Source organism: Ctenopharyngodon idella, chromosome 15 (genome assembly GCF_019924925.1).
Source record: "Ctenopharyngodon idella isolate HZGC_01 chromosome 15, HZGC01, whole genome shotgun sequence".
NCBI classification, from domain to species: Eukaryota; Metazoa; Chordata; class Actinopteri; order Cypriniformes; family Xenocyprididae; genus Ctenopharyngodon; species Ctenopharyngodon idella.
The window spans coordinates 21902914-21921825 of NC_067234.1; the positions used below are offsets into that span (position 1 = coordinate 21902914).

Consider the following 18912-nt stretch of genomic DNA (forward strand, 5'->3'; position numbering starts at 1 on the left):
TTCATCAACAGGGTTTATTTTCAGTACAAAATAAGAGGGGCAGCAGGGAGAAGAAATCAATATATTAAACTTAATACAAACGTCATCAAAACATGTTTTCTATAAATACAATAAAATAAATATAAAAAAGGAAATTAAGTTACTTGAAACTCTCCATCATGTAACACAAAGCCAGCAGGTGCATTACAGACAATCAGATGCAAAAAGGGACCCATCAGAACCAGTTATAAAATAACAAAACAAAAAAATTAAGGCCACTAAAGGCTCATACTGTAATAAATGGATTTGCCTAAACTCACAATATCAACAGCTACACAACCAAAAACTATGACACAGGCAACTCATTCCAAGTAAAGCTCCAACTGTGCACTTCCAGAGGCCCAATATGGATCCTCAGAAACTTAAAGGCAAGTAGGTCTGGGAACGAACCAAATGCCAATCTCAAAATAGGAGCCAGAAGAACTCAAAACGATATTGCAGACTAACGTCAATTAATAAAATCAATTCTAACTTCAGAAACAGTTGGTTCTACGATAGTACACAAACTGGAGTAACAAAAAAAAAAAAAAAAAAAAAAAAAAAAATTGTTTGGCCTCTAGTTACAATGAAATTCTCAAATATTGAAAATGACCTTTTTAAGACCTGGTCATAACCTCTCTTTGGCTATTTCGGTACAATAATTTCGTAAATAGCTGATTGCTAAATGCATCATAAAAGTTAACAGCTTCATATGTTCCTAAACATCTTGACGCCAGAACTTTGCAGGTTGTAGAGTTAAATCTTTTCCCCACTTGTCTTTTCAGTCATCAAAAATAAAACATGGTGAGTCACTTTACTTAAAAGCACATGAAACCCCACTTAAAGAATCATTTGAACATTCAGTACCTGCAAACACTCTGAGCTCAACTAAAATGTCAAGTATCAGCCATATAATACATTAGGTATACCACAGTATACAGTTCAGTCCCCGTCAGGAGTGACAGTCTACAGGAAGAAGCTTGTGCTAGAGTTGCTGTGTTCGTTGTAGACGGCGTCATCCGGAACTGAAAGCTGGCTGAAGATGGGAAGTCTGCGCCCGCTGGCTTCCGGTCCGAAGGAGGATTCAGACCCGCTCATACTGCTGGATGAACTGCAGCTGCCACCCTCGTGGTCTGAGAGAGAGGTGTGGGATAGACTCCGCGGGCCTAGAGAAGCACCACCGGCTGGACTCTGTCGCAAGCAGGCTTCAGGCTGGGGGGAAGCGAGCTGGGTGGGTGACAATGTGGGCGTCAGTCCCGAGTGAGAGTACCCGGAGTCAGGAGAGGGAAGAAACTGAGGGTGCAACTCTCGAGCCTGGTCCAGAAGTGTGTTGGGGTCTACGTCGGGAAAGGCCAAGGAGAGAAGGTCGGAGAACGCGGTTGACGGAGTCGAAGCGGAAGGTGCTCGCAGGAATGAGGAAGGCACTAGAGGGGCTTCTAGAGGTTGGGGAGTTGTGGGAAACCCAGCAAAGCTGAAGCTCTGCTTGAGTAGGGGAGGCCGTTGGACAGCCGGGTTGGAGGTCTGGGGTCGGGATTGTGCGTGATCGTCTTCGGCGTTGTGAACAAAATGGCAGCGGATACCGTAGGGGCAGAAGCCAATTGAGTGGAAAGTGCGGCAGGGTTCAGTCTTATATTTTGGGTGACGGTTGAGGTCTCGCAGCTCTTCAGGGCCGTGTGCGAACTGACACTTGCCGCCATATTTACACACACCTCTTTCGGCGAACGTGCGGCACAACTCCGTCTTGTAGCGTGATGAGGTGGCTGAGATCGAAGATGTAGAGTTGGAGAGGGAAACGGCACCTGACGTGACTGAAGATTGCTTTAAATGGCCGGGTTCGGATGAAGACCAACCCAGACTTCCAGTGTTGCCCTCCACCATGCTAACGGAGCGCTCCGACCAAAAGGGCATCTTGCCCCACTTCGACTGAGATGATACTTTCTGGGTGCCCCAGTAGCTTGTGTTCATGGTTCCACTCTCAATGCTGTCAATAGAAAGTTCTGAACCAGTGGAGGAAAGTGTGCAGGGACTGTCAGGCTTCCTATATCCAACAGCAGCTGCCTGTGTGGAGGGCTTCATCGGCTCTCGAAGATCAAGATTTAAAAGGTGCTGCAAGGAGAACAACAAGAGGGTTACAGATCTTGGAGGCAGTTTTTTTTTCATTTAAAACAGCATGAATGGTTTTACTGAACATGCAGTAACTAAATGGAAACATGGGAAGTGATAAGGAGTCTGATTCGTTTTTGTTCCTTCAAAAGAACCGGTTCAAAAACGATTAGTAGACGCTAGTAGTGGTTTCAAACACTTCAACAAACATACGTACGCACTTTTTTTTTGTCTTAAATTTTAATAAAATGTGTTTGTTTTCCATGCGCACCAGTTGCAACTAATATTCAGTTTTAATCAACAGGTTCTACTGAGTCGACTCAATAGAACGATTCGTATGAGAATCGGAGACTACAATTCGTAATGTTTCAATGAATGCAGCAAGAAAAAGCTATGCTTTCAGACTTTAAATCGCAGTTTACGTTCTATTCACACATGCATTTAAATTAAAATTCAGATAAACGCGAAACAAGGGGTGAAAACTTTTCAGCGGCAAGTTTTTTTTTTTCTCCAACTCCGGCCAATCAAGTTGTTTACGTTTAAAAATCAAACTAAGTTTAAATATTTGCACACTAAATCTCAACAGTTCCACGAGCATTTCGCTTTCATGTCGTCATGTTCAAACTTTATGCATGCAAAAACAGCAAAACATGACTATAATGTCTGATTGCAATAAAAAGGCGCTCACTCGTGGCCCACGTTCCATCTCTGATAGAGAAGCTGCTAGCAACTTATTTAATTGATTCGATCAGTTATCTTGAACCTTGCAGAAAACTTTTGCATTAGGCTTTATACGTTTCCTGCAAAATGCATTTAAATGCATTGAAAACAAACCGCACTATAAACACGATTCAAGCCTATTTAGCTAACTTACGTGATCAGTCACACTGTCGTTACTAGAAATTCATAAACGCTAAATATACCTTGCACAGGACATCATCCAGGTCAATAAACTGATTGAGCGCGTAGGATGGCATAGTCCTGACGAAGACTTTATTTGCGATTCCTCCGTGATCCCACACAACACCCTCGTAGTTTTCATGAACTTCACGCGTTCAGCTCAGCACGTGTTTTTAAGGCTGCTGTACGGCGACCACACCTCCGCGTTTTCTTGGCACCGCCCACTCCACACTGAACTGTACAAAGCGCGCGGACGAGTTGTTTGTGTTTGTTTATACCATATTAGAAACATATAATGCTTGTTTTCTGTAGTTTATAAATTGGAATAGTGAACTTTATCATCAAATTCCAATGGCATCGGAGCATATTGTCAAAAACTCTCCTTGTAAACTCAACATGAAATATATTTGCCACCATTATATTTAAATTTGGAATAATTAAATTTTATTAATGTTTTTGAAGGAAGCCTCTAATGCTCCCAAAGGCTGCCTTTATATACAGTAAGCAGAAATATTGTGGAATAGCCTAAATGCTTTCTATTTTAGTTGGCCTATATTTTAAATTGCAATTTATTGCTCTGATGGTAAAGCTGAATATTAGAATGATTTCTGATGGATCATGTGACACTGATCATTTGAAATTTAGCTTTACCATCACAGGAATAAATAACAATTGATGATTGTGCACTCAAAGAACATGTCTTACTATTATCAATGTTTATATATATATTTATATTTATACATATTATGTATATATATATTATTATTCCAAAACATTACAAAATCTTAATTATTCCAAACTTTTGCCCGGTAGTTTATACACTATTCACTTTATTTTAACTATGCATTGAGTCTCACTCTATTTTACAAGCTATACCCAATTAGTTTAAGAAAACAATGTTTGAGGCTATTGTGACTCATCTGACTGCGTTAAAACATCTCAAGGTTTGATCACGCCACCCTGTTGCTGTCAGAACTGGAGACGACGACCCTCTGAGGTGCTTTGATACAACCTAGAGAAGGTGTTGAAAGTGTCACCCACTGGTGAAGAGGTTGACATTAAAGTAATTTTATATCCCTTTTCCTGGTGACCACAGACATTCTGATCAGCTGATCCCACTGTGAGAGGAGACGTGTCTGGCTCAGTGTGCTACATGAAGACCTGAAAGTTTTTAACAACTAAGGTAGATTCTCTGTAGTTCTTAGTTTTGCAATTATACTTTATATCCAAATAGTGACTTGACCCTACAATTTATAGTAGCCTATTTTTAGGACATGCTTATGAGGTCTGTATTTAAGGGTCTTCAGTAATGGTTACCAGCGCAAAATAGCCATCAGTTCTATTTAAAAGAAGTGCATAGAAAGAACCTTTAACATCCATGGATCCTTTCCATTGCACAAAAGGTTCTTTATAGTGGAAAAAGGTTCTTATTAAACTATTTTTCATACTAAGAAAAAACGGTTCTTTTAATAACAGTTCACTAAAATGTTCTTTGGGGAACCAAAAATGGTTCTTCTATGGCATCGCTTTGGAACTTTTATTTTTAAGAGTGTCCAACTTCATTTGAATTGTGTATCATGGTTTCCACACAAATATTAGGCAACATTGATATTAATAAGAAATGTTTCTTGAGCACCAAATCAGCATATTAGAACGATTTCTGAATAATACCCTCTCTAGATTTTGAGCTAGCTTGTTAGTGACTGTAATTTCACTCTCTCAACATGTAGAGCCGTACTAATAAGATTTCCTCCTTTGTTAATGAAAAGCAGAAAAGACCAAAATGGGCAGGGAGGAGGTTCCAACAAACCAATATGTCATCCTATGAAGGCCTTGTTGAGACACAAGGGCTCTTGTGAGCTAGCTGACTTAAGTCTAATTTCCATCCATGCGGTTGTAACTTTACCTCACAACTGAACAAAACAGTTACTCTGTCTAATACCTATTGTTAAAGTTCCTACAGCTTATGATTAGAAACATACTTTAATGAGGAGGTCAAGGAACCGGGGACCCCATTATCGTCCTAATAAGGAAAAACAACAAGTGCTTTAGACAGGCAGTGATGTAATGGTTCGGTGGGAGTTGTGGAGAGACTTGTAAAGAATAGGAAAAGTCAAACTTCAGAAGTTCATTAGCAAGGCACAAATGATTGAAAACTAAATACCTTGCGGACTAGAACACTAAACCTGTTGTCTTTAGGTCATTAGAGTGTGATAAACAGACATCTGGTCAGTTTGTTTTGGGTACTTGGAAGAAGCATTAAGGGACTTCAGTGTTTGATGCAATGTTGAGGGGAGTGAGGGCAGGGTGTGTGGTTAGGGAAGAGGGGGCTTTTGGGTGGGTGTGGGGTGTTTCCCTCCTGCTCCACTGATTGAGCAAAAGACTTTAGAACATAATGAGTAAAAAGTTCTTGGACTAAAAAGCCTCCCCCCACCCCCAGGGGAATGGAGGACTGGTAAAAGGGGGAGGTGGGGGCAGGGAGGGGGTGATTGTTAGGGGAAAGGGGAGAGATGGCTCAAGACCCTCTCCGGTCTAATCTTTAATCACAACAGTGTCAGGGGGCAAAAAGGAACATCACCCGAAAAGACACCCCCCACCTTTTGCAGCACTCATCCCAGATGACCAGGAAATTATTTAACAAACCACAGAGCCACAGTGTGCAGGAATGTGCGTGAACAACTACCAGCTAACAAAAATATGTTCAAAGAATGTTTTCGAAAAACGTTAGCCGCGTACTGTTGAGTAGGTACTACATTTGAATTTAAATTTACTTCACGACCGTTGAAAAAGTATGTTTTATATAGTACGAAAGCGTGTAGTATGAATGAATTCAGACGTACTACATCCGTTATGTTGTTACTGTCACATGACCTACCAGCGTCCCTTCAACTCCATTCACAAATCCTCTCCCGTGGCCTCATGGGATAGTAAACTGTCCATCGTATGCACACTCCAGAATCTCACCGGAAGTAGTAAGTCATTCGCCTACTGTTTTTGGAACACTATGAAATCGGACATACTACTCTGTTCACATACAGTTTTTCGCGTACTTTATAGTAGAGAAGTATTCGACTTCGGACACAGCAGTTATCTCTGAATGTTCTCTAAACGTTGGAAACCTCCATGTTTAAAAACGTTCTTGATTATACAAACGTTATAAGTTGTACGTTCTGAGAACGTTTACTGTTAGGGTAAACTCAACCCCATCTCACGGCAATTCATACGTATTTTACAAGGTGGTGAATTCGTACGCATTTGTACAACCTCACTTGTATGAATTTGTACGATTCTTGCTAAATCTTACGTATTTTACGAGTTGCCAAATTCGTATGAATTCGCACGAATGACCTACCCCTAACCCCGCCCCTAAACCTACCCGTCACTGGGGTTTAGACAAATTGTACGAATTCCTACGAGTGAGACTGTACGAATTCGTATGAATTAGCAACCTCAATATGTATGAATTGGTCGTGAGACAGCGTTTAATATGCAATTCATACACACACTAAAAAAGCTGGGTTGTTTTAACTCAAATTTAGGTCAAAAATAGACAAACCCAACTGTTGGGTTAAATTTTTAAATTAAATGTTTAACCCAACAGTTGGGTTTGGCCATATTTGACCCAAATTTGGGTCAAATGCATTTTTTAGAGTGTACGAACATATAGTATACTTGAATACGTCTCTTCTGTGATGAACATGTTTTTAATTTCTGAATGAAACTTGGATTGTTGGAGGTGATAAATTCACCTCCAAGTAATGCAAGCATCCTGATATTATTCTGAAAAATAGAAGCCCCATTTAAAAATAGCCTAAATTAAGTAGTTTGGCATATTTTCTTATATAAAAAATTTGTTATTTTAATATTCTGTCTTTTTTAATATTATTAATATTCAAAAAACCTTTGTCCACAAAAAAAGTCATGTAGTGTAACTGACACACAGGAAAATAAAACATAAAACAGGAAGACCCATGCAGACTCTCATGATCGTACATTTCAGATTGTAATCTGATACTTATGAATTTAAAATTCATTATATTTGTAAAAATAAATAAATAAATAAATTTCTCTTCAAAAATGTTTTTACACATACGTATTCAAAGTGTAACTAAAATATGTTAATACTTTTTACTTCATGGTTACACTACATGATATTAATCTAAAACTTTTTTTGAAAATATTATAAATTCGAAATCATTTGAAACCAACATGAATACAAGGAGTACATTTCTAAGAACTTGATGTGTGTTTTAAACTAGATTTTTAAAAGTTCTTTTTTTTTAATGTAGACATGCATAACTTCACGAAAAACAATGCGACTAAAAAAATGACCTTTCATTTCAAAATCTCCCCAAACAAAGTCCAGAATCTCAACAAGTGTGCTTTCATATGACCTCAATCCATTACCATGCACCACATGCCATTGCAAATGACCTGTAAACGTCCCAAGAATGATGTCAATCAACTTGTAATGGGCTCTGCAGCTGCAGAGGCCCAACCTTGCAAATGGGAAACCATTACATGACATAAAACCTCGGCTCATGGAATCCAGCGGTCTCGAAACAAACCAAAGCCACAAAATGCTTCGCCTTGACAGGGATCTCCATCCTTTAGCAGAGCATGAAAAGAATATTTCACACCCGCCTCTCAGGGCTGTTCTCATGCAAATGCGGTGAGAACGCATGGGAAACACACACGGGCATGAGTGACAAAAGAGCGTTCAATGGTCTTATACACTCATGTGTAGATTAAAATGAAAGGCCTGAACATATGATCCATGTCTTTTATGACTTCTAATGATTTGCAAGTTTAAACTCCACTGCAAGCATTCTGATGCCTCAAAATTGCATTCCCATACAAAATAAATAACTTTAGATTAATGTTAAGGACCATGCATTAGCAGGAGATCTGAAATCTGTCATTTCAGTCTAAAACGTCCCATTATCCTCCACACAGGCTCCACATTAGCATGTTGCCTGCGGAGGGCTTGTGTGTTGTTTGTCCTGCGCACTATTAATCTGTTTTAATTTCATTTGCAGGTGCTGAAGCACACACCCCTCTGCATTACCCCTCGGTGTGAGGTCACCATGGGGGTTTTGGAGTGAAAGCAGACAGACATCCATCTGAGACGTCCCTGTCACTTAAAAGCACCAGAGGATGAAACTACACACTCCAATGCAACTACTCTCTCAGGAAAAAATGTGCAAAAGTTTTACCTTTAGCAGAACCTTAAGGGTTCAAATTACTACTCTGATATGCACCTTTTAGGGGTATAAGATAAAATGTTGTCCCTTTAAGGGTACTGCTCCAGTGACAACTCCTAATGTCTTGAAAAAGACATTCAGCTAGCTTTTAATAATAGTTCAGTTAAATTCTGTCATAAACTCACCTTTGTGTTATTCGAAACCAGTGTTATTTTAGTATCAGTTAATATTTTGAATCAGATTTTATTTTCTGCATGTTTTCATTTTAATTTTAGTTGAAGTTTTAGTAATTTTGTGTGTATTTTTGTAATTTTTATTAGTTTTTAGCTGTCCAGACATGTCACATGACCTCCTTAAACATATTTATAGCAGGTCTTCAATGTCGACTATATTATAAGCATTTTACTGACAAATAATAAATAAATGTGCGTATGCATACAGCATAAGCTATGGATACTAGGTATGTTGAAATGACAATACAAAGTAAGTATTTTTGCAAAAAGCTTAACCAGTTCAAATTTAAAAAATAATAATAATAATAATAATTTACCTGAAAATAGAAAATCTGTCACCATTTACTCACCCCATGTTGTAAGAAACCTGCATATTTTTTTCTTTTGTGGAACTCAAAAGGAGATATTTTGAAGAATGTCCAAGTTGCTCTTTCATATAAAGAAAGCGGAGAGTGATTTATAACATCAATTGAAATATTACATTCCAAGTATTTTGAAACCATATGATATTTTTATGTGAGGAACAGACTGAAATTTAAGTCATTATGTACTGAAAATACAGGTTTTGAACATGGTTATTATTGTTAACTAAAACCTAAAACCATAAAAAAAAAATTTTATTACTTGAAAAACCAATGATGAAGAGGAGCAGGGCAGTGTTCAGGAAACCTGTTTGAAAACCATGATTAAATTTGCAGTTCCATTTGGTGCCACTAGAGGCACATAAAAGGACACACTTCAGCTTGAAGGTTTAAACGTGTTTATCCTTTTAGTGTGGAACCATTCCATCATCCTGACACAAAACCAGAACAGGTGATGCAGACAAGCCAAAACAATCTGCACTTAAGACAATCTACAAGGTAAACTATCCACACTCGTCTGTTGTGTATGTATGTGTGTGTGTGTGTATGTGTGTGTTAATAAAATCACTTTTGTATCAGAAACCTTGTGTTAAACATATGTGTGAGCATCAAATATATCCATACCTTCCATGTTAAAGAGTTACATAATACATGTGTGTTTGTGTGAAAAAGTGTGATAATCACGGTGAGAGCATCTGTGGAGCAGATAGCGGCTAGTTTACTGAAAAACAGTCCTGGAGGGAAAAGGTGTCCAGTTACGCCAAAGAAAACAAGCGAACCTAAGAGAAAGGCAAACCTTTACCTAACATACACATGCAGTGATCACGGTAGCAAGGATGTTGTTGAATAATAGCAGCCACTTTTAACTGTCATACCCTTATAAATGAGTTGCTGCATTTTATCTATATTTATCTGATCGGAGTTGCATACATAATACAGCCATTGAATAATCACTGTTGTCAAAGCAAAACTATTCTTAAGGAATGAAAAACCCTGCAATGTTTATTGAAGGAAGGACAATATGCATCACTGAATATTATTCTGAGTAAGAACATTGGCTAAATGTCTAAATGTAAGAAATTCACTGCAGTTTCCAGCTGAAATGAACACTAGTAAATGTAAAACACCAACAACTTTTATGCCTTTTCACACAAGTTATGATTTTTGAATTACCGAGGCCAATTATCAATTAATTAAGACTTATTTTCGCATTGGTTGAAAGTGTCATGAAATGTGTAATGCTGAATCTAGCAGTGTTCTCAATAGAACAATAAGCGTGTATTACAGTATATGTTATGATTTTTTAAATAATAATTTGTAATTTTAAAAAAAAAATGGTCACCACTTTGTTGCTCTCAAATTTTTGTTGTTGTTAATCCATGACCTAAAACCCATGTGAGACAGAGAAGCAGTTCCTCATTGGCAAACAGTTAAGACAAGCTCGCTTTTTATCTTTATTTCTCAAGTTAGTTTCTTATTTTTCATCCCTCACCCCACAGGAAGTCTCTTCAGGCTGTGTATTGTGCCCAGCGCTCTGCTCGCTCCCTGCCGAGGGCCCAATCTCACTACGCAATGAGGAGACTTGTTTTCAAAGCCTCCCCCTGCTGGTCGCCTTTATGACCGCCTCTTTAAAGGCTACTCAAAACCATGGAAAAGTGCACTTATATGAATTTATTTGGAACGGAGAAGAGAAACTAGATTGGCCCGTTTACAGAATCCCATTTACGGTGCATTGAGTTAATGAAGAGTTACGACATTTAAGACCTGTCTCAGTGGATTTCCCAGAGTTACTTGGCCACAGCAAAACATCTGCTTCCTGTATGGGAATGGGACTAATTCTGTCCCCCTACACACATACATACACACACCCCCGGGCTTACCCTGCTCTCTTAGGGCCCTTGCTTTCTTTTCACAAGGCCGTCCAATCATAATAAACTTTGGAAAGTCCACTAATGAGATTCAGGGCAGCCCTGGAGATCTGCCTCCCAGTGCATGCCTGAGCACCTACATTGTGTTTTTCCACACGGGGAACAAAGAGAACATTGCACTCTTCCAGAAGAGATCTCTCTTGCTCAGAAAGGACAGGCTTTAACTACTGAGCCTCCCATGGGTCAAGCCTCAAGAGAGTCAGAGACACAGTTGTGAATGCGTCAATACTACTCATCAAAAAAGGTGAACTTGTTCACTATGTGCTGTGCATTAATAAGGCTTTTTCCGCTAAAGACCATCCTGAAGATGTTTTTTTCTTTCAAAGAAGTGTAATGTACATCTATGGTCAGGTGCATGTAAGCTAATAAGAGTTGTGCGAGTAAACCTCACTCCCCCGTCTTTAGCGTCCCTATTAGCGTGCCTGCCTCCTTCAATGCCAGAAATGCTGGTTCAAATCCCACAAAAAGCCACAGGAAAAAGCATACATTGACTACAATATAAAAAGTTAATCATATTTTGTTGGTTCTCTTTTGTTTTTGCTTTGTGTTCATAATTTCTTTGTGACAGCCTGTCCAAAAATTATGTCCGCACAATTTGTCATGTTTCATTACTTCATCACAAATAAAACAATTGACTCCAAGCACAACTATGCAATATGCTTACAAAATCTTTAACAGTTTTTTAATAATTTGAATGAAGGGTGAACATGTCCATTTTCCTAAGCCAGACATCACTTTTGGCAACTATACTCTGCTGCTTAACATAAAATGTTATGCTCATTATGCACATAATTTTACTAATTTTACTGAGAGCAAATCTTTTACCCTTCGCTTTGAAGAAATGAAATAATCAATATTAAAGCATTATTAGTATCATGTCACATTGTGATCTTTATCATTGTCCAATGTGTTTTTGTTTCTAGAAGCATTTTTGTTTTGAACATTTTTTTCTGGAACAACTCTAAAAAACTGACCCATCCCCACCCCCACTGCTCCAGCATGATGGCGTTTAAACGACCCCTGAATCCAAACCAGGCCTACATTATCCAGGCCTGTCCTCCAGGCCTGTTGTTTATTCCTTCTTGAAGGCACTTGACAAATAATCAAGATATCAGTCTGATTTGCAACTCCTGAGGGGCGACTGAGGGAGGGCGTCAACACTCTGGACGAAGGTCTGAAATTTCTTTGCCCCTCCTATAGAAGTAGGACATACAAGCTTCAGGGTTGATACTTGTGGAGACAATAAGCTCATATCCTACAGGCATCTCCAACTAAAACCTTGAGATTTCCATTACTTCTCATAAATGGCTTTGCTAAATTGGAAACTGAAATTTTATTTTGATTAATTTTATCATGTTAACAACTATATATTTTGTATAGAGTTAAAATAGAACATGTTAAAGTGTGACCAGTGTAGTCTGTTTCTCAAAAAGAATGATTCTTATAATTGCGTTCTTTTTAGTCAATCAAAAATATACAGTGTGACCAGTGTAGTCTGATTATAGAATGAAAGCCTCTTATTAGCTGGCTCTTTTTAGTGAATCAAAAACATAAATGTAAACACACCCAGAATTGTTTTATATGTAGTGCTGTCAAATCAATTAATTGCGATTAATCGCATCTAACATTAACATTTGTAATATATCATTTACAAACTTTTATGTTTAGATGCAATTAATCGCAATTAATCGATTTGACAGCACTACATATAAAACAATTCTGGGTTTGTTTACATTTATGTTTTTGATTCACTAAAAAGAGCCAGCTAATAAGAGGCTTTCATTCTATAATCAGACTACATGTTGTTTACATGGAATATATATATATATATATATATACACACACACACACACACTGTAAAACCACACTGTAAAGTTACAGTAACTCAAACCATTTGAGGAAACCGATTGCCATAAACCGTTTAAGTTTTAAAACTAGTAAGTATGAGTACTGTAAACTCATATACATTGAGTTAAATTCACATTTTAGTGTTGGTTTAGTCAATCATTAGAGTAGACTCAACTTTACTCAACTTTACTTTATCATTAGAGTAAACTCAAAAGATTTTAAGTTTATTTTATTCATTCAGTTTGAATTCATGTAACAAATCTAACTAAGTCTTAACAACTATATACATCACACACACAAACTTTCATGTTAGATGCGATTAATTGCAATTAATCGATTTGACAGCACTATTTATGTATTTTTTCCCCCTCTAGACATCCATCTCTTATTTCTAAAAGTTCTAAAAGAGTAGTTAATAGAACTGTTAAGGAACCAAAATGACAAGGAATCGGAACTGAAACCACAATTTATTCAAGACTCCCATCTCAATTCGAACTGACTGTTCATTAGAAAAAGTAGAGCATAAAATTCTTACTCAGAAATACAGCATGATCCACTTAGAGGATCAACACACTTGCAGTGCTGGACTTGCATGTTGTTGTCACGAATTACTTTCTTCTGCACTTTAAAGCGTCTGATTAAAGTGAAGTTCTTCATAACAACAGCTGTCATGTGCAGCTTGTAAGAAGGGTTTCCTATAAAAGACAAAATAAGAAGTCTCCTTCCCAATGCTCCAGCTGGGACTCATTACAAACACAGTGCTAATTCATCCCAGTGCCCAAGATTTGACACTAGTTGGCCATGCCCAGCAGGTTCTACGCTGGGATCAGAGGTCCTGACCTGTCCTTTGCCCTCCGAGAGACCCCCTTGCCTCGATGCTCTTCATAACAGCAATCCTGTTGATTCAATTAGAACCGGAGGAACGCAGCGAGACCCTGGACAAAAGGTTCAGCGCAATGCGGACTGTTCATGTAAGAGCCAGCGAGGCAAAAGGACCATCTATCAGACCGTCCATCACTGCACAAATGCACAAATGTTCAATCACCATGGAGAAGCCAAATGGGATGACGGGGCAGAAGAGGTGGGGTGAAGATGGACAAAGAAGACATTCTTTTATTTTTTTTTTCTTAAGGAGGGATCCTACCGGACCCCAGCAGTGTGACATAGAGTGAATCAGCTGAGAAGGTTGAGTGACTGCCAATGAAGGGATTTCCACTGACACAGCATTTCATTAGGTAAACAGTGAAGGATAAGCAAGAGGAATAGCTTTCCTTTAGTCTGAGGGTCGTGCGCTTCTATTTTCTATACTGTGCACCACTGAAAATACTTTAAACCTTGTAATTATTCAGGGAACATGATTAAATTATGTAGTCTAAGCAAAATGATATCCATTTAACTAATTTTCTCATTTTGCAGATGCAATGAAGTGTAAGTTGTTTATATAAAAAGTACTTTAAAATAGCAAAATAGCATTTGACATATTTTCAATATTTTAAAAAAATGTTTTGCTTATGTGAACCAGACATGAGCGGCGCAATGCGACAAAAGAAAATAGAACCCATTATTATCAGTGATGCTGTCTACACTGGATGTGGTGACAAATTCCCTACTGTAACTTGATGCACGTTCTATTTCTGATGTTTTCTAAGCGCTCACACTACTTCTGATATGAGGGACAAATGGATTTGGATTTCAGAAACTCTTGTTATTAGTGACACCAGTGTCCATTAAGCGAACTGCAGCCAGCAACTTGTTTATTAATTGTGCTCGCACTCATGCACACATAACATATAAGAGACTGAACGTGATTCAAGTCCCAGATATGCTCTCTTCTCTTTCGTTTTTCGCTTAGAAGTAAAAAGTTGGAAATACCTTTGCAGTGAATATCCTGATGCCGTCCACGCTGCTGAGAGTGACGTTTAGATGAAAATGAACATGTGCTGCGCACTTACCCATCAATAACAAAATAAACACGCAACAAAAATGACAGCGAAGAGAAATGGGATTGGGGTCCTAACAGAGACCTGATTTCACGGAGGACCTGATTTGTCACCATACTGGCCCGAGTCCTTCACATAAAAATCAGCCTACAGGCTTTCATAGACAACCTAAGAAGTCGGGGTCTCGTTTTTAAAGTTTTGTTAAAGCTGTTCACATATTAGCAATACAAAAAGCAAATTAATACATGAAAATTCTTACATATAACCCCTTTAAAAAACGTTAGACGAACGTCCAACTAAAATGTTTGAGAACAAAACGTTCCATGAATGATGTATAAGTAATGTTTTTGTGCTAACGTTTTGAGAACATTATTAAAGACTTTTTTATATAGATTGGTTTATGGGACTGTCTTGATATAAAAAAAAACAACAACACAATTTAATGCTATTTTTGCATAAACCAACAACTTGCAACAACACAAAAATAAAGTTTTTTTGACAAATAGGCAAAAATAAAGTGTTTTTAAAGGTCATTTACGGCAAATGACATCAGAAATTTTGACATAACACATTTTTGGAGCTTCTGTCTGATTAGTAAAAATACAGATAAACAAAATAAAAAGTTAGGTGATTTATGTGGTATAGGTATATTCACTGGAAAATGAAATCTAGCAATTTTAATGTGATTAAACAGGTTTCTTAAGTGAGAAGAAATTTTATGTAGCCTAACACATAAAGAGTTTCTGAAAATGTGCACAGTTCAAAAGTTTGAGGTCGGTAAGCTCTTTTAATGTTTCTGAAAGAAGTCTCTTATGTTTACAAAGGCTACATTCATTTGATCAAAAAATACAGTTAAAGCAGCAATATTGTGAAATATTATTACACTTTAAAATAACTTTTTTCTATTTGAGAAATAGAATATATTTAAAAATGTAATTTATTTTTGTGATGAAAAGCTGCATTTTCAGCATCATTAACTCCCGTCTTCAGTGTCACATGATCCTTCGGAAATCATTCTAATATGCCAATTTGCTTATCATTTTATAATAATCATTTCATAATCAACATTTTATTATCATCAGTGTTGTAAACAGTTGTACTGCTTCATTTTATTTTTTTATGGAAAATGTGAAACACGATTATTTGATGAATAAAAGTTCAAAAGAAAGTTTAATAGAACAGCATTTATTTATAAATCTTTTGTAACATTATAAATGTTTCTGTCATCAATTTAATGCATATACCTGCTGTAAGAAAAGTATTAATTTAATATAAAATAAATAAATAATCAGATAAACAATATTAATAATCTTACTGACCCCAAACTTTTCAACGGTAGTTTATATTAAATTGTTTTTAGTTTTTTTTATTGTTTTAAGTATAAACCTCAATAAAGTTTGTTAGATTTATCATTAAAACAAGAAAAACAAAACTAGTTTAAGATATATTTGCATGGATGGACCAATGGACCTTAATTGACATCATATTTAATGTGATCTGATGAAAATAATTAAACAAGGAACAAATGTACAGTTTGTTCAAGTTTAGAAAGATGTATTTTCAATGCTTTCACTGTTGATTGGTGGTCACCATGATATAAAACAGTACAACATATCGAGTAGACTGTAAACCTGTTGCATTTTGTTCTGATTTGCATCAAAATAATTATATTGCATGCATGCTGAATAAGTGTATTTATAAATCCTACTAAATCTTGCACCAATGCAGTAAACATTACCTCAAAGTACATAATGAACTCAGAGAGACGCACAGACCTCAGGTAGAAGCGCCTTTTCAGGCCCCAAAGCAACTCTCAAATCCTCTTGATATCCTTCTACGCTACGCTCGACTCCCCCTCATTTAATCAAGCAGAGGAATTACCAGGGGAAGTGATTAGGTACAGGTCTTTAGTTTTTTCTCTTTCTTTTTAAAAGCATAATCCTTTCAGCATAGTAAAAAGAAAGACTCCACAGACATCCCGGCATTGTGTCCCACTTTCTCTCTCTTTTACAAAGAGACTGCAGGCAGCAGTTCTCTTTTGAAATAAGAGTGGCAAATTAAAAGTTATTGTTTGCCACTTTTAAAAGCATTTTTCCCCCAACCCACCCCTCAACCCCTGGTCCACGTCTGGGATTTGTCCTGCTGAACATCTCGACAATTTATGTAGAAGACAAAAGGCGAAAGGTTGTTATCCTGTCAATCAAGATGTTAAACAGAGCACTGATGGCCTGACTTCATGACTTTATATAAAGATGCTCTAGTGGCTTTTGAACTGAATAAATCTGAAACTATATCACCTCACTGAAAAAAACAACAACTTAAAGATCCCACTGTTTTCTGATTGACACTACCGCTGATCTTACTATGTTTCACAATTCCACCAGTACAGGTAATAAGGTTTAATGAGCAGGCTTGTTAAGGCATCACAGTAAGTTGTACACTTAAACCAGTGGAGTGTTATGGTGGGATTTTGTGTTCCTCTCGCTGCATTCACGGACCAGCTGCAGCTCGTCTCAGTGGCTCGAGTTCCCATAGTTCCATTAATCCCCCAGCAGCACTTGAGGAGCAGAGGGAGGGACACACACACACACACACACACACACACACACACACACACACACACACACACACACAGGAGGCAGAGAGGAGTGGGTGGGTTGTATTGTCCCAGTCTAGTTTATCATTTATATGCTCCTCTGTGAGATATTAATGCAAGTTAGCCAAAGAAATGCAGAACAGCTTTTTCAGAAGGCATTTCAAAGCAGTATCACATGCATCTGACAGATGGGTTTATTGCTAACAGGGGGATCTGCCTTCCATGAGGGAATGACAATACAAACACCCCTATATGACCAAAGTCAGATATATATAAAAAAATAAAAATAAAAAAAATGTTTTGGCCTGCATTACAGTAATACGAATTTTGGGGGGATGTGCTTTATTATTTTTTATAAATAAATTAAAATGTATTTTCTTTATTAAAATTAAATGCAATTATATTAAAAAAAATAATAATGTAAAACAATGCAAAAGCTTGTTATTGGTCTTAAAGCAAACATTTTCTTTATGCAAAATATAATTTCCTGTATAGTTTAATTTATATTTTTGTCATTTATTATTTTTATCATTTGTCCTTTAATTTTGGAGTGAATTAAGTGTTTTTTTAGTTTTATTATTTATTATTTTTAGTTTTCATGATAATTTTAGTTTAATTTTTTAGTGCATTTGTTATTTTATTTTATTTTTTTATTTTTTTTAAGATTGCTATTTGGCTTGATTTGGCTTGTAGTTTTTATTTATTTCCAGTTAATAATTGTAGTGCTTCAACTAAAACTTATTTCAGTTTATTGCAAAGGTAACATTTCTAATTTTTGTTAAATTTAGGTTTTATTACTAATATTTATATTTTATTTTATTTCAGCAAGAATGGTTTTAAAGGATTAGTTCACTTTCAAATGAAAATCACCCCAAGCTTTACTCACCCTCAAGCCATCCTAGGTGTATATGACTTTCTTCTTTCTGATTAACACAATCTGAGGTATATTAATAAATATCCTGACGCATCCAAGCTTTATAATGGCAGTGAGCGATACCAATGAGTATGAGCTGAAGAAAGTCCATCATAAACGCACTCCACACGGCTCCGGGGGGTTAATAAAGGCCTTCTGAAGTGAAGTGATGCGTTTGTCTAAAAAAAATATCCATATTTACCAAGTTATGAAGTAAAATATCTAGCTTCTGCCAGAACGCCTTCCGTATTCAACTTATAAAGCTCGGATTCATCAGGATATTTATTAATATAACTCCGATTGTGTTCATCAGAAAGAAGAAAGTCATACACAGTAAAACCTTAATTTTAATTTAACACTGGATGTTTTGCTGTGTATACACCTGGCTTGAGGGTGAATAAAGCTTGGGGTAATTTTCATTTTAAAGTGAACTAATCCTTTAATAGTTTAGTTTATGTTAATGATAATAACCCTGGGTGAAATATGACCCATATATTTTTTGACAGTTTTTTACTTTTTATCTTACAATCAAGATTTACCATCACCCACAACTGAAAAAGAATGAAGAATGTAGATTAAATTATTTGCACAGCCAAATTCGGTAATATTTTATGAAGTTCCGAATGTGACATACAGACAAATAATACATATTGTGACCATGAATTAAGAATGTGTTAACTCTGTTTTAGTTAAACACCGGCCACATATTAAGAAAGTGATCCCACAGCTTGTTAATTCGTTCCCTCGTTTTAGTAATTCATGGCCACGTTAAACTAAGTGTACATTTACACAACAACGATGTACTAAAAATGGAGAAAAAAAAATTCTTTTTACAGATGACAACATTATCAAAATGATCCCCGTTCA

General features: G+C 36.8%; 1 protein-coding gene across 1 annotated transcript; it reads right to left on the reverse strand.

The window, feature by feature from the left end:
• On the reverse strand, nt 1-3210 carry zgc:114130 (uncharacterized protein LOC570332 homolog). Its single transcript, XM_051861248.1, has 2 exons — nt 3045-3210; nt 1-2124 (listed from the first exon to the last, which is right to left on the reverse strand). Exons 1-2 carry the CDS (start codon nt 3096-3098, stop codon nt 985-987), a joined length of 1194 nt encoding a protein of 397 aa, XP_051717208.1. The 5' UTR covers nt 3099-3210; the 3' UTR covers nt 1-984.
• Between the last annotated feature and the right edge of the window lie 15702 nt (nt 3211-18912).